Consider the following 17,577-nt stretch of genomic DNA (forward strand, 5'->3'; position numbering starts at 1 on the left):
CTGTTGCTCTGATGAAATTGTTGTCTGCTCGAAAAATATACATAGGTGGAACATTATGCACCAACCAACAGAAAAGAAAATCCAAAAGGTCTGGCAATGATAAAATTGAAGAAAGGAGTAGTTGCATGGCAACGAAATGGCCCTGTTGTAGTTTGTAAGTGGAGGGATAAAAGAGAAGTTCTCACTACTTCTACCAAACACATTGTTCAAATGGTCGAGGTACGTAACCAGAACGGAAAAATTTTGATAAAACCCAACATAATTTGAGATTACAATAGTGGAATGTCCGGCACAGATCAATAGGCACTAGAAATAGTTAGCATGGGCACTTGGAGTGGCTTGTGGCTATGCGGCCCCATTTTCAGCAGGGTTCAATGTACTGTGTGTTGTGACACATTACTTTCGTCACCAGCATTCCAATTACCGGTGAGTTTCTCTTCTGTTGCCATGTAACATCCGGGAGAGCCTTCGCTCACCTCGAGCATCGATGAGCCATGGTCATCCAACACCTCGCCGGTGATTCGTGGGTTTCCCCTCCTCAGACCACTTTCGGTAGGTAATAACCATGGCTGACCGTGAGCACCCCCACCAGCCGTGCCATTTCGGATATGCTCTGACCCAGTCGTCTGGCCATTACAATTTGCCCTTTGTCAAACTCACTTAAGTCTGCTGCCTTTCCCATCTGAAGAACAAGAGTAACACTGATTAACAGAGCTCAGTATCAGGTGTTTTTTATACCATGTCCCAACGTGTGCATGCACTGTAGTTCACCTGCAGTTGCTTCGACTTGCATAACGACTCACTGGTCATAATGTTTTGGCTCATTGATGTGTATATAAGGTCTAGATATATATAAGGGATATGGAAAAAAGTAGGGGTAATATAAGCAAGAGGGGTTTAGATTGAACAAAGTGATAAAATAAAAGCTTACTATAAAAACAGGAGATAACAAGTTTGGTAAAGTCAGAAGTTTGATTTCAGTTCAGCCTAAAGTACTTTTTTTGTACTCATTGTCATGAAGATACTCGTTTCAATACTGAAACGAGTATCTAACTTGACTGAGATATTGATGAATGAATGAAGTATCAAATCTGTTCATTCTGAAAAATGTTTATACTGGAGGGAATGAGGTGTTTCTTGTAGTTTTAAGTGGAATTTGCCATTGAAGAAGCTCTCAGATGTTGAGGAAGTCACTTTAGCCCAATCAGAGACACAAAACACTGGATAACTTTGCATTTCCATTAAACACTAACAGGCACAATATCAATTTGTTGGTACTGTTTATTTTAAGATGATACAACAGGAAATCCAAGCTTGGCACTTAATCACCTGACAAGAAAATATTCAGGTGACATGATAAGCTGAAGGGTGGACTTCAATGAAGAATCAGATTAGTGATGCACAGAGGAGGTGAGGTAGAATGTAGATGGCAAAGTATAGTGTTTGGATTATGAATGCGAGATTGCACTTCATAAATTAAGGGTTGTTAGAATGACAAAGCAAAGCTTTGTGCAATGGACTGAGAAGAGAAGTTTAGGATCCAAGTGTACTAAAAATTTAATCTGGTTTACAGGAGGAATTGTTTGTTTGTTGTTTGTTATTTGGTTTTTAGGAGCATTAGCAACTAAGGCCATATTGCTCCGGGGATATGGGTTGGTCATTCCCTGACCTTTCTGCATCCTCTGTGTTTGGTGGGCATAGGCTCGAACCCCAGTCTAATCAAGAAGCGTGTGCTACGCACTGCTGCTCCTGCCCACCTGGCTATGGAAGCACCCCCACAGGAGGAATTATACCTTAGATTGGATTCTAACTTATAGGAAAGAGAAGACTGTAGAAGGAGTAAACAGTAAGTACTGGGTCTTTGAGGGAATGACACACAAATAAAAAAGTTCAATATAAACCAGAAATTTATCAATAAGCTGTTATGATGGTTTGAGAAAGCTGGCATTATTGGAAGGGGTTGGTAAAGCCAGAAAAATGTCATCAGCACAAAAACTGAAGTTGGAAGAGCTTGAAAGAAAAGTAAAGAGTAGGGCCAAGAACAATAAGGCCAAGGGGCTGCTCCTTGGTGCAGGCCTAAACTTATGTTCCTAATACAGATTGTGTGTTAGGAACGATAAGAATGCAATTACAAGCAATCAAAGTAAGCAGTTCATCTGGAGTTTTTTGTAGCAATTAGCAACTGATGCAGGATTCTATGAAGTTGATGAAAATGATGCCAAAAATTGCTAAAATCAAATGCAATGCTATTAACAAATGAGGACAGGGAGAGACCAATTAGTCATTGAAGAGAAGAAGCCCAAGAAGAAGTCTCTGTTTTAGAGAGGAATGAAAATATGATAGAATTCCCCAAGGAAAAATAACTAAGATTATGAGAGGTGTTAGAAAAACTGATGAAGCTCACAAGTATTTTTGAAGTAATGGCCCTCTCCATGCTGTCAAGGTAACGCATTAAGTGAAAAATGTCTTGTCACGTTATTTATACAATTTTATGAGAAAAATTATGACAAAGAAAATAAACAACAGCCAATTATTTCTTTGAACCTCATACAGATCATTCTAGAGTAGATCTCTCCTAGTAACAATGTCTCTTCCTCTTCCACCTCATGATCTTACATCATCTGTCTGAATTCGTATTTAAATATTTTTAGGTAAGATACCTAAATGCCATTAATAAATAGCACTTAATAAAACAATTTGTTAAGTATAAACATTCACTTAGTAAAACAGTTTAAGTATAAATCATTATCTTTAGTATCATTTATTGTGTTACGGTTCATTAGACCTTATTTTCATTTTAAATAAGGATTTTGGTCCCTGTTTAAGAATGGGTTCACTTGAAGTGGCCTTTCCTTGTTCCCAATTATCCTCAGATAACAAAAACACCCTGTACACATTTTCCTTAATTGAAAATATGCTTCTCAATAAGTAAAGTTCAGATGATCCATTGAAACATAACAAAAGGCATAAAAGTAAACAGTGTGGTGATCTTTAACCACTGTTAACAAAACATACTATTTCACACTGCTAGTAAGCAAATATAACAGCAAAGTAGGCAACAATGGACATCTTACAGCTGAATACTTTAAGTTCCAGGAGGGGAAGGAAGTTAATCACTCCAACTTGCCTTCCAGGGTCATCCCATGATTATGAAATTCACATCTGGTAAATGAACTGGTAATTCCTTAAAATTGTTTTATTCTGTAATAACACATACTCACTATGGAAGAGCATTATCACATATAGAAACCAATGCTTTTTTGATAGCTGCACAAGACATAATGGTTTGGCAGCATTAGTTTCATACAAGTCGGTCTCCAACAAATAATAAAATTATAAAAATATTCTAAGTATACACACTATTTGGATGAATTATAAGTTGTATTCTAATTATCAATACTCTATACAAAATGAAATAAAATTATTTACCATTCCGCAACCTTTTTATGACACCTTAGTACACTGTTTTCAATGTCAATAGGATGATACCGCATTCCTCTTAACATGATAGTTTCGTCTAATGACCCAACCACAAATACAGCATCATGAAGTTCTACAAAAAGAAGGCATAATTCATTTTTGAGATAATGGGATAAATATGTATATAAATTGTTAGTTTTTGATACCAATGAAACTAAGAAATTTAATAGCGAAATTGACATGTGTCATACAAGATAGCCCATTTCCAATTAATTTCATGGTAAACTAAAGATTTAAAATTTTTGAATACAAAATTTGAAAAATTTTGTAATTGATTTCTTTACTTGAAAATGTGCAACTATAACACTTAAAAATGGATATTATTTCAACATTACACCAAATTTCATTTGGTGTAATGTTGAAATGTTTGTTGAAATAATAGGCAAAATTTAAACTGCAAAAGGGAAAAAACTATGATCTTAATACATACTAAATTTAAAATTCATTCATACAAAACAAATTCCATGTTTTTACTTGCACTGATTTTGTACTCCCTTTATGCAAACGGCATCCTTTTGAGGATGCCATTTATATCATTTATTTATTTCAATAAGACCATGCAGCTTTTAGTTATTTTAAAATGTGCACTATAAAAAAAATAGAAATATTTTTCCCCCTTTTGTTTATTTTAATGTTATAGTAGTTTTTAAATGTCTTTTCGAGAAGCTAATACGTTTTATTTATATCAAGATTATTTTATTTGATTTTTACTATTATAGAGCAGTGGCATGAAATTCTATGTAGAGAGTGCACATATATGATTTTTAAATATTTTATTTTTATGCACTGGCACTTCATGAGAAGGTTTGGATACTGACTATCGCATAATAATGAAGTTGTCCCAAGCCCAGACATGCTGAGTATTGTTGGTCTAATACTCTGTAACTAGGAGCACCCACCTAGATTATAAATAAGTGAACAAAAAAACAAATACTGTACAGCATCGATCATCCAAACCAATTGGGACCGAGGGTAGTTCGGAATTCCAATTTGTTCAGATTTTTGAACTTATCCAAAATTCTGTTGTGGAGATTTAAAAAAAAAAAAAAAAAGGAACTTTCAGCCACAATAACACATACATATAGGCCTTTAATGAAAATAATTACTTATTTTTTGTTGCATCATTTTTGAACTTCATTTCTTTATTGCCAGATCTCTCACTCTTTTCAGCAAGAGTAGTTGAGTTGGACAGCATTCAGTTTGTTGATCGTTTGTCGATTCATCATTCAGTTTGTTTGTCAATTTTCATGTATCATTTAATTTTGTTAATTGTTAAGGTAATAAAAGTGTAAATTGGTGCTTTATATCTTCATTTTTATATCCTGTGGATAATATCTCTGATTTTTTTTTAATAGAATTGCCATTTAATAGAATTAAAATTCAATTTGCAAACGTTATCACGATAACCAGTGCTTACTGTAATTATTTTATGGCACAAGCATAAAAATAAAATAAATGCTGGCTTGTTCGGATTTTCGATGCTCTACTGTATAATTTAGCTTAAAAAAAAAAAAAACATACCTCCATCAGCCTGAACTGCTTCGGTTCTTCTTAAAAAACCTAAGTACCCTGTACGTGCATATGCCTGTGTGGCATCACCTGTAATAAGTCGAGCACTAAAATGATCATTATGGAGAGAATCATCACCATATACCGTAAAATAGCCACTTGCATTGTGAGGTGACTGGACCCAAATCTAAATAATGAAAAGGGAACAAATTATATAAAGCTCTAAAACGTATAATCAGAATTATTTGATTCTTTCAGCTGCAACCTTATTACTACTTAGTAAAAATAAACAAATCTGAAAGAAAAAAAAAAAAAGAAAAAAAATGAATTAAAAAAAAAGAAAACATTTTCTAGCTTTAATCAAGAAAAAACTGTAAATGGGAATTATGTAAAATTAAAGTTTGAAATAACTCCATAATTAATCATACCAAAACCATATAATAAACTTTGTCTATCTGCCAAGAAATCAGTATTTACATTATCAGTTAATACACTAATTAGTATCTGTGCACCATTCATTTCACTTCTACATTTTGGCCTTATATCCCATTCATATGGGAAATTGAGCTACCACAATTTTCAGTTAAATCGCCTCACTGACCAGATGAGAAACCAGGTGGGAAATGTGTATCATGCCCACAATACAATGCATTTGTTCATGAGTCAGTTTTACAATTCTGAAAAATGCATATATCATCCTTGCAGTAGGGAACCCTATACATCCACCTGAGACTAGCTAGCCGTAGTCCAAACTGAGGTCTGACTCTCATGGCATTCAAAAAAAGAATTCCACGAGAGTCACATCCAAGTGAAGCATGAATCCAAAAGTGAAAGAGAGAATATGTAAGCCTTTGTAAAATCCACAAATTTTTAAATCTTTAAAAATTTATTCAGACTTTTTCCAAAATACTTTATTAAAAGCTATTGTAGGCTTGATTGAACATTTAGTTATTTTTGTATTAAAATTTTTGTTCCTTTCCATGCAAAGAAGTAGATTTTCTACACAACTATGATTCTGTATATTTAATATATTCTTCAATGCATGGATCAAAAGTAAAACATTATGTCAAAAGGTATTAATTAAAAGTTTAAGTGAAAAATATATTACAAGTGTTTTGGCTGGAAATGTAAAAAATGCAGGAAAACCTTAAATGTGCCTTATAAGGATTTTACCATATAAGGATATATATAACTAAATATTCATACATAACACTAAGCTGGATAAAAACATAACTGTTATTTTTTCAATCCTAATTCATGTTATGTAAGCTGTATTTAGTTATGTAACTAAATATACAGTTTTCATCAGTACATGTTCAGTACTGATGAAAACTGTAACAAACCAATTGCGACATACATGTGCAATCACCAAACTTTAATGTTAGTTAACACCAGTGCTTTTTTTGTGACAGTACGCCATACCGGCACCTTTATTAACAGTGACGTGTGACATTTGGATGCAGCACACTTTGAAATTTGTAATATTCCATAAATTTTTTTCACGTGTTTATCTACCATTCAAATAAGCTTAAAATTATTTAACTAAATTTACATTTTTCACTGTCTATTGTTAAGATATTTTCTATATAAAACTGTATAATCATTTTTATAATTCTAAATTACTCAGTCGGACCTCTGATTAATTATTTTGAATTCCCCTTGGAAGTTATATTTAAAATAGTTTTCATTGAGCGAGAAAATTTTAATATAGCGAACGGATTAGGAGAGGATGAACTCGGTATGCCCTGTTCGCATTTCTGGCCTTCAGGCAATTTAGGCAATTAGTGCTGCTGTGCGAATTAAGAGAGCTGAAGGGATTACCAGTCTACAACTTAGTTGGATATTTTTTACCAAGGTATCTGGTCAAAACTATCCGACCACCTGTCCCACATACAGAGAAGTCGCGCTGGTCTGCAGTGAGCAGATCAAGGTGTATTCCCAATGGGCCCTGGTCCACCTTCTACTGCAGTGGTGTCCAAATATTTCCCGTACAGGGGCCATATTCAAAAAAATTCGATGTTAGATTTCTTTAGTGTGTTACATTTTCCATATCTTGTTGCTTGTAAAAGTAAAATTGAAAATATTCGAAAATTTTATTAAGTACAATACACAATTACATTTACCGAACAAAACATTTAATGAGATTTTTTTTGATAATTAACAAAATTTAAAATGCTGTTTTAGTTCACTTTCTGGGTGGGCCATAGGTTGGACACCTTCGTGAATCAACAGGTAAGCGCCCTGTTCGAGAATTAGGAGAGGGTGATTTTCTTTTACCCTGACAAATAATCATCTGTCATGTCGCGGAAGTGCGTTGTCCACATTTTTCTGTAAATTTTCCCTATCTCTGTTTACATAGTCACAGTACCTGAATATCCGGATGACACTGACATTTTCGACAGTTTCAAAAAAAAAAAAAAAAAATTCAAATTTAAGAACTAGTGACAATACTGATGACGAGAGATGGAAAACGAGGACAACGAAGGTATTAAACCTTCTAAGCATGAATTGTTGGCATTTGATGAAAATGAAGCTAGAAAATTGTCAATTAGGTTACAGTTAAATGCAATTCGTGGATTTCAGGGGTACCTAATTGAAAAGATGGTTTCGGAAGAATTGAAGAATTTGATGGACGCTCTGAGTACGATACCAATTTCATCGAGTGAACGTGAACGAGGATTTTCACAAATGAATCTGATTGTCAGCCCAACCAGAGCTTTGTTGATGACAAAAACAGTTTCTTCATTACTGTTTCTTAAAATTGTATGCCCACTGCTGACCAGCTTTGATCCAGCAAAATATGTCGATTCGTGGCTGCTTCGGAAACATCATTCAGCAACCGACACACAAAGAGGAAGAAAAAAAAGTTGGCATAGGGTGTCGGATGAAAACTTAATAAAAATTTGGAATATTCTACAAAAACTTTATTATAAAATTATTTTTACTTATGTTATTTATTTTTACTTATTATTTTTAGGGGCCATAGTCTAACGAAGGACCCTTAAAATGTCACTCAGTTGTCTGCCTGTCCATCCGTCTGTCACAGCACTAAATCTCTGGAACCACTCAACCTACTGACTAGAAATTTTGTATGGGTTTGCAGGGTTTGCACATCAAGTGGGCCAACATAATGCCATATTTATCATTGTTGACAAAAATTTGTCTGAGAAATGTGGGGGGGGGGGGGATAAAAATGTTGTCGACAACCTATAGCTACACCGTTGGAAAGAGCTCAACAAGTATGTTTAAAATATAATTTTAAAATATTTTTAAAATTAAAAATGGTGGCACCAAACAGGAAAATGTGAGTAATTTTCGTGTCCGCCCCCTCTATTTCCGTCACTAACGGAGCTAAAAATTTAAAAATCACACTAGTTACGCGTTATTCGATGCTTATCAAGGGAAAACTATTCCGATCGAAATCTATCATTTATTTTTGTGTTAAAATTAAAAAAACAATTTTTTATTGCACTTCGATAGCGCACTTCTTTGTACTAAGTAACTCTCCTTTTGGTGACAAAATGGTTGTTAGTCAGTTAATAATTCTATAAAGGTCATTTATAAATTTTGTGACCAGAAGTATTTTTAACAATTTTCAAAGCTGGAGTTGTCCCGGCAAGGGGAGACACTCAGAGAGCCAGTGTTGAGGCGATGGTGGTGGAAAGGCATCTGCACGGAGTCTTGCACAGGCCTCACCTGCCAGTCGCTTCTCCCACCCTTGGCATTCACAACAACTGGAAAGACTCAAATAGACAACGTTTTTGTTATTTCCTAAGTTTTAGGCCAAGCCATTGCTGACTCACTGCTGGGCAAAGGCCTCTCCCAAACTTCTATGTTTTTCTATTCTGTGCCATGGTTGGCCAGTTTCCTCCTGCAGGGTTTTACAGGCACCTTTAAATTGTAAAATGTTTTAGCTCTTAATTTGTGGAATTAAAGCCTTTAGCTATTAATGCTTAATCCTTTTAGCTCTTAATTCATGCTTTCTACAGCATCAGCTCTAGTGCCTAAAGGCCAGAGGTGTGAACAATGCATACCCAGGTCTCTCGAAATTAGTTCATTATGTGGAAATTTTCATTATATGGAAACTATTTTCAATGTAATGACCAGGGGGAAATCAAAAAAGTTCGCTGCATAGAAAATTTCACTAGATGGAAGTTCGTTAAAGAGAGGTCTGACTGTACTTTGTGCATGCCTCATTAAAATTTATCATAATGGGTAATCTTTCGGGTCAACAATTAAAAATATAATGATAAGCAGCTTTTCTGCTATAAGAAACCTTTAGCTTAGCTCTTTTCCTGAAAATACATAACATTGTTGAATATCTTAAAGTAAAATTAGTTGGCTTGATTAGGAAAAACAGTTAGTCAACCTTTCTCCAACTGCAAATAACTATAACAAAAATTAATAATACCTCTCCTAGATGAGAATCTCCACACTGCCCCTTCGTTTCTGGATTTGCAATTACCACCCGAACACCTGGTAATAACTTCCCTGATTCCATAAGGCAAAGACTATGAGGTGACCCTCTTTCCACTAATGTTACACGGTCATTGCGTAAAGCCCGCATATCTACATATACAGTGGTTGGATCTGGACTAGATGCTCCCTAATTAATTGATTAAATGGAATAATAAATATATTTCAAAATAAACAAAATATCAAAGAAAAAAAAAACTACTTTTCACAAAAATTTCAATGGCAATGAATGCCTCCTTTAATTACATGTAAGAAGTAAAAATATTAAGTATTTACCATAAGCATCAAGGAAACATACCATGGAACAAAGACTGAGGGTACCACTCTGTGGTAATTGTTTCGCTGATAATTTTGAGTTTTAGACAAACAACAGATTCACCTTTTGGTGATGCTATTTGTATCTAACAATATTATAACTCAGATCAACTACTGAATAACAAGCATTATCTCTAATGTGGGCATAAGCTTGCGAATTAAATTCCAGCCCTAAATTATGCCTAAGGAAAGCAAAAAAAAAAAAGCACCACTCAAAAGAAACTATTTCTCTAGAATCAAAGACACAAAATTTAGATAGTCTTAAAAAAGGGGAGAAGGTATCATATATGTTGCAAAAAGTTTAAATTTAAATGAAGCAACAATCCATATCATAAAGAAAAACGAACAGAAAATTAGAACTGCTGTTGCTGCAGGATCATTCATTTCTGCAAATATGACAGCTCGTCCCTGAGCGCCAATAATTTAGAAAATGGAAACAGCACTCAGTATGTGGATTGATGATAGCAGTAAAAAACAGATTCCATTAGACAGCAATGTAATTAAACAAAAGGCACTAAAAATTTATAACCATTTAAAAGAAAAAAAGAGAATCTTCTGTTAACCCAGTGTTTGTTGCCAGTACAGGTTGGTTTGAGTGATTTAGAAACCGTTTCTCATTACATAACATAAAAATTCAAGGGGAAAGTAATCGGCTGATAATGGAGTTGCCAAGAAGTATGTAGAGGATTTCAAAAAAAAAATTACTGAAGAGCATGAATATACACCACATCAAATTTTCAATGCCGATTAAACAGGTCTTTGGTGGGGAAAAAATGCCTAACAGAACGTTTAGTTCAAAAACAGAGAAAACTACACCAGGTTTTATATCATCAAAAGATCGTGTAACTTATGAGCAATAATGCATCAGTAAATTGCATGATAAAACCTATGCTAGTTTATACATCCTATAATCCTCGTGCAATGAAAGGTGTAAAGAAAAACGCATTACTGGCATATTGGAAAGCAAATAAAAAAGGTTGGGTAACTGCCGATTTATTTAAAGAATGGTTTTTAAAATTTTTTTTGTGCCAGGTGTAGAAAAGTATTTAAAGTGTAAAAATCTAGATTTCAAAGTGTTATTACTATTGAATAACACACCAGGCCATTCAAAAGATTTAAGTAATCCAAACATTGAAGTAATGTTCCTACCACCTAATACAACTTCTTTAATTCAGCCATTAGTTCAAGGCATTATATCTACCTTTAAAACTCATTACATCAGAAAATCGTTACAATAGATTTTGGAAAATATGATTCCGAATCTATTGAAGTGATGGAGGCATGGAAACATTTTTCAATTGTGGACTGTATCGATATCATAGTGTCAACATTAAATGCATGTTGGAAAAATGTATGGCCAGAGTCAGTTCATTCAGGAAATATGGTCGAACTGGCAGAAAACAGAATCGGTGAGATAGTAGAAGTTGATAAGTCAGTAGGAGGGGAAGGTTTGATGATATGACTGCTGAAGCCGTTCAAGAATTACTGGTAGAAAAAGAGGCTGGCGAAGTGGATTTGGTGGAAATGGCATTGGAGGTAAACCAAATCAATTCAGAGGATGATAGTGCAGATAAAAATTCTTAAGCTACAAATTTAACACTATGGGAAGGCATAAACTTAGCTGAGCAATTAGAATCTTATTTTTTGAATACAGATCCTTCGACTGAAAAGAGCACAAAGTTCAAAAGGCAGCTTCAAAATCTTTAAAGAGAGCAGAAGATACACAAAATCTAGATGCTGCAGAAGAAAGTTCAGAAGGTGAAGATATTCTGCAACAGAGAAAACATTCTTGTTTGAATGTGCTTAGCAGTGATGACGAGGAAGAAAATTAAATGAACATACATTATCTGACATACACATATCACAGTTTGTAAGATGTTTATTCAGTTATTACAATTTTTAATAAAAATTAAGTTTCTGATAGTTATAAAAAAAATGGTCCATTTTTGTTAGCTTTTGGAATGACACCTCCCTTTTTGTACTGGGTCTTAGTCCCATATAACATGGCTTCACACTACATGAGATTTTATAGGAACCTAACTACTGTGTTATACAAGGGTTACCTGTATTTCACTATCTGAAATATAAATCTGCAACTTTACTAAAGACCATACATTTAAAAGAATAAAACTCTTTAATATGACATTAGGTACTGAGGTGAATGTCACATTAAAATGATTTCATATGACAAATGTTATGGGTGGGCACCCCAGTTTTGGTTAAACTAACATTACATACATTTTCAGGAAGAAAATACCTTCAAGTATTAGACTAGAATATTCATTATTGAATAAAAAAAACTGTTCTAATTTAAACAAAGTGTGAAACTTCACATGATACAGCCATCTCAGTAGTAACAACAGAGAATTAATATTATTCACAGTCATAAGGTTAATTTGCAAATCATTTAGCCAACATTCATTAAAAAAGAATAAACTAGAGGAGACATGGAGTAGATTGAAAGATCTTCGACATTGTAATGAAACAAGTTCCTACCTACCTGAAATTTGGTGAGAAGCAAGATATCTCCAAAATATCCCCAGGAACTATCCTTTTCTAAATAATTTTTTTTAAGTGCAACAACTATCCATCGTATTACAACATAGTGAAGCATTGCCAATAGAGTTCAAACAAACTACATAGCTAAGTATAGTTATCAGATCTACAGGAAACCCTCAATATAATTTCCATTTCAGAAAAAAGCAATTTCTTTCATAAATTAAAAGCAATTTTCAAAAGATTCATATTCTAAAATTCTAGCATGAAAGAACATGCTTTGCATCCATATTAACATGGGGGAAAAAATTACAAAAATAACAATATAATTTTAATCAAATAATTCTGCTACAAGTATTTAGGAGGAAAAATCTAAATTTCCAGGAGGACGAGGAGAAAACACCTTGTAGGGAATTTCTAAAGGATATTAGTTAAGAAAAAAGAGATATAATAATTATCATATGCTTTTGCATTAGTTATATAGAATAATAAATAAAATGTAGTTCAACCAAAATAAAGGGCACCAGTGAAATAGGAATTAAATGTAATTTTATGAAACTATTCTGCTGTAGACAGCAGACAGAAATTAGGTGTTGTTTGAAGATAATAAAGCACTCAAAACTTACATTGGTATTATTATGTTTACAGTAATACCCCGACTTACGCGGTTCTTGATTTTTTCGTTTGGCAACACTGCCGCCCACTATCTTCAAGGTCGTTTTTCATATGCTATCGATATATACGGTGCGACGGCAGAGAGTGAGAGCGAAAGATGAACAAAATTCAACTTTGCTGCCGCATGAGCTGCACACATATACAAGAAGTTGCATTCCAACTGTCATATTTATATGTGCGCGTTCGAATTCGTGCTCAACTTTTGTCAGAAATTACATCGTTTTCACGAATAAAAAAAACTTTCCAGGCTTTAAGGTTTCCAAAGACCGATTGACAATGATGGTCGGCGGGAATGCAGCTGGTGACTGCAAGTTAAAACCTCTCTTAATTTATCGCTCCGAAAACCCAAGAGTTTTAAAAAATATATCTAAAATTAGCTTACCAGTGATTTGGAAGTCAAATCATAAAGCTTGGGTGACAGCTTCTGTTTTTGAGTATGGTTTGGTCACCACTTCATTACCCGAAGTCGAACGTTATTGCAAGTCTAAACAGATTCCATTTAAATTGATCCTTCTTATTAACAATGCACCCGGTCACCCTTCTGCCAGCTTAATTAATTTCGACCGATGTGTGAAAGTTGTGTTTTTGCCTCCAAACACAACCAGCTTGCTTCAACCGATGGACTAGGGAGTCATCAAAACATTCAAGGCCTACTATACGAGGCATTCGTTTGCACGTCTGAATGAAGCTATGAGACAAAATAGTGAGATATCTGTTAAAGACTTTTGGAAACAATTCAATGTTTTAGATGCCGTAAGAATCATTGAAGAATCTTGGGATGAAATTCACAAAAAAACATTGAATAGTCTCTGGAAGAAACTTTGTCCATTTTTTTTTTTTTCAAAAACGAGACGAAAACAACGCCAGAAACTAATCATGTTGCTCATATGATAGAAGTTGTTAATCTTGCGAGACAATTAGATTTGGAAGTCAATGGTGATGATGTCAACAAGCTGTTGGATTCACATAGTGAATCCAACTGCAATTGTATAACCAACTGTATAAATAACTGTAATTTTATTAAATATTTTTCTTTTAAACAATGAATGAGCTCATAGAGATGTGTGAGCAAAACGTCACTGAATTATCCGACACTTCAGACCCAGTTCCACCAGAAAAGCACATGACAATTGCAAGCTTGACAGAAGGTCTCAGCTCAATTGAAAAGGGCTTAAAAATTTTAGAAACTCCAACGAAGAACGCGTTATAGCTACAAAGCAAGGAATAAAAAATTATTAGCTTGCTACGAAGAAATTCTGCGTGAAAAAAAGAAGGCGCTGTGTCGTCAGACGAATTTGTTAGATGTTATGAAGCCATTGACATCGAAATAACTTTTTTACGTAACTCATTTATTTTTTAATACATAATTTGTATTAATATGTATAAATAACTGAAATTTTATTAAATATTTTTCTTTTAAACTAGTGTTTTTGTTAGTCCTTGGTCCCAATTAAACAAAATTTATATGTATTTATATGCAAAGTTGTACCCCGACTTACGCGAATTCGACTTAAGCAATTTTCGTCGGACCCACCTATCGCGTAACTTCGGGGTATTACTATATTTCCAAATTGGAAACATGTACATAATGGAGTCAAATGTTTCGTGGTATTTTCTTACCACTTCTTCAATGACTACAAAGACAGTAATTAAAATTTTTTGTAGAATTAAACAGGAGAATTAAAAGTTTTAAGAATTCCATAATAATAACCCTTAGTTACCATCTTTTCAGTCACTGAAAATACCACAAAAGGTTTGACACCATTATGTACATATTTCCAATTAGGAAATAAACACAATACAAACGTAGGTTTCAAGCGTTCTATTATCTTCTAACAACACCAAGCTGCTCAAAGAATACCTTAGAAATTAGGTGACAAATTCAAAATATAAAGATGAAATAAAAATAATAACACAAAGATTAGAAATTTTCTAGTAATGAAGTAAATTTAGTTTTTAAAGTGGGATGTAATCGTTAATAAAAAAATCATCTCAGTCAATGAAGAAAATATCCTATAGAAGAAATTATACTACTCCAACAAAAACATTACAGCAGGGGTGGCCAACTTAATTTGTGATGCGATCTACTTTTTTCCTTCAAAATGTGCCGCAATCTATCATCTCAAGAATTTCATTGCACATGGTTAAAAAAGTTAATCAACACATATTGAAAAATGTTGTTTATAAATTTTAAAATTAAATACAATTCATAAAGCTTATTTTACATTCATACGTATTAAAATTTTTAATTTATGTGAAGTTTGTGTCTTCATGTCATCTGCCAAGCTTTCAAAATCGGGGATATACTGTAATTAGGCCAACCATAGAGAATTTTCTGTATGCAAGTCCGTAAGAGTAGAGCGATTCTTCGTCTTTGTTTGTTTCAAATAAGAAAAGGCCGATTCACATAGACATGTGGAACCGAAACAGAAATTTAAAAGTTCACTGCATTTTTTTTTTTACATTTGGGCACTTTTCTCGGCAAACATATTTCCAAGTGTTTTTCTGATGGTCTGCCTTTTAGGAAGATATCGTTTCACAATGTAATAATTTCATTTTCAAGTAATATTTTCTCCACGTGAAAAATCGCAGCGATTTTTTCTGCAATTTGTTTCGTATATAAGTCAACATTAAATGGATATTGAAAAAAGTCTTCAATTGTTTTAAAATCACTGAATCTGGTTTCAAAATCGTCCACAATTTCACAAACATATTTCTCACTATTAAATTCAAAAATAATAATGTTATTGGAATCTGAAAAAATTTCTCGATTTGAATATTTGAAGAAATATCTTTGTAACAAATAATTTGAATTTGATGAGGTAGATGTATTTATGAGATGGAAAGAATGACTGAAAAAAATAGTGAATAATGAAGGCAAATATACAAAGTAACACAATGCAATACAATGTATGTTTCAGTCTATCACACAAGTTTTTATATCAAAGCAGACATTATTTTAACTGTAATTTGTACTTAACTTAATGACCCATCATATTCAACATCATTTTTATTTTATTTATTTATTATTATTATTTTTTTTTTTTTGTTGCAGTGAGATCCCATTTACTCTGAAACAACTGGGACTAGATTTTTGCAGACAGCTGATTAACAGAAAGTCACAGTAATTGTCAGATGACATTGACATAAATAAAACTGCATATTAGCAGGTAGTAAAGAGTACCACTTTTATTTGAAAACAGCTGTGCAGTTACAAACACTATCTACAAATAAATGCATGGTTCATGCTTTATCTTGTTTTTTGGATTGCTATTAAAATTCACAAAAATTTTATTACAGAGTTCACTGAACACTAGAGAAAAAATGAGATGGGAAAAAAAAAAAAAAAAAAAAACCTTGCCTATGATGGAAAATCAAATTAAGAAACTATACAAATAAAATTTAAAAAAACAGGGTGTAAAAAATCTAAAATTTTAAGTGTTCATGAAAAAAGCCAAGGAAAGCAGATAGACTAGCTATGCCTTTCCTATATAATAACCACACATTGATGTAACTGATATTATAAAGAAGTAACATGAATGATATTTACTCTTCTTTGCTCATTCATAACACAAGTGGAATCATGATTTTATTATGTTCATGAAGTAGTTTTGTTTCTTAGTTAAATATTAAATATGAAAATATATTTGAGTAGAATTAGGGTAAAAAATAAAAGTGCAAAAAATGACAGATAATCAGCATTTGTATAACTAGAATTCTACTGTATTTAAAAATTTTAATCACATGCTAGAGAATATATTCTCAAGTTGAAAAATTAAATTTTAATACACAATATCTAGACAAAATAAAAAAAAACAAAAAGGAGAACTGGTGATGTGTATCAAAAGTGGTCCTCACATGCTTTTTAGGGCGCCTCCGTAGCCAGGTGGGAAGGAGCAGCAGTGCGTAGCACATGCTTCTTGATTAGACCGGGGTTCGAGCCCGTCACCACCAAATACGGAGTATGCGGAAAGGTCAAGGAATGACCACCGCATATCCCGGAGCAATATGGCCTTAGTTGCTAATGCTCCTAAAAACCAAATAACGAACGAACGAACGAACGAACATGCTTTTTAATGCACATGATACACTCACATAGCACATGGCACTGAGAGAACATGTATAAGTGTGTATGTAGTGATATACTACCATTAGTAAGTAGCATGGGTAGAAACAATTGGAAAAGTGACGTCCAAAGGTACATAACTTGTGGGGCTGGTGAATCTGAGGAAATTGTATAGACGACAGTGAATTTAGCTGGTGTATCAGTGAAGGTAACTTCTAAGGTATTTCTTACATGGAAATGGGAAGGGCAAATATGCAACAGCAAGCACAACTTGGGTTGAAAGACAACGTTCAATGACAGGGACTGTTGACATCTTATGTGAATTGCCTGAATTGCCACGACTTGAAACTCACTGATTTTCTTCCTTTGAAATTTAATTCTTTCCAGTCCAACTTTCCTAACAGTGAGGTAACTTTCCTTGGTAATTTTAATGTTCATATTTTCAACTGGTTGCAATTTTATAATTACACTGACACAGCTGGTCGAGATGCTGAGGTTTTTGTGATTACTAATGGTCTCACACAGCTTGTTCAATTGCTTACCAGAATACCAGATGATCC

General features: G+C 33.6%; 1 protein-coding gene across 1 annotated transcript in view; it reads right to left on the bottom strand.

The window, feature by feature from the left end:
- LOC150075966 (disco-interacting protein 2-like) overlaps positions 1 to 17,577 on the bottom strand; it is a 579,017-nt gene that overhangs the window by 1,872 nt on the left and 559,568 nt on the right. Inside the window, exons 35-37 of the mRNA XM_090387840.1 lie at positions 9,401 to 9,595; positions 5,002 to 5,176; positions 3,430 to 3,553 (exon numbers count right to left, since the gene is read on the bottom strand). Coding sequence (XP_090243966.1) covers positions 3,430 to 3,553; positions 5,002 to 5,176; positions 9,401 to 9,595 — 494 coding nt within the window. The remainder of the gene's footprint in view (positions 1 to 3,429; positions 3,554 to 5,001; positions 5,177 to 9,400; positions 9,596 to 17,577) is intronic.

This window comes from Mastigoproctus giganteus, chromosome 13 (genome assembly GCF_048544385.1).
Source record: "Mastigoproctus giganteus isolate SK-2022 chromosome 13, ASM4854438v1, whole genome shotgun sequence".
NCBI classification, from domain to species: Eukaryota; Metazoa; Arthropoda; class Arachnida; order Uropygi; family Thelyphonidae; genus Mastigoproctus; species Mastigoproctus giganteus.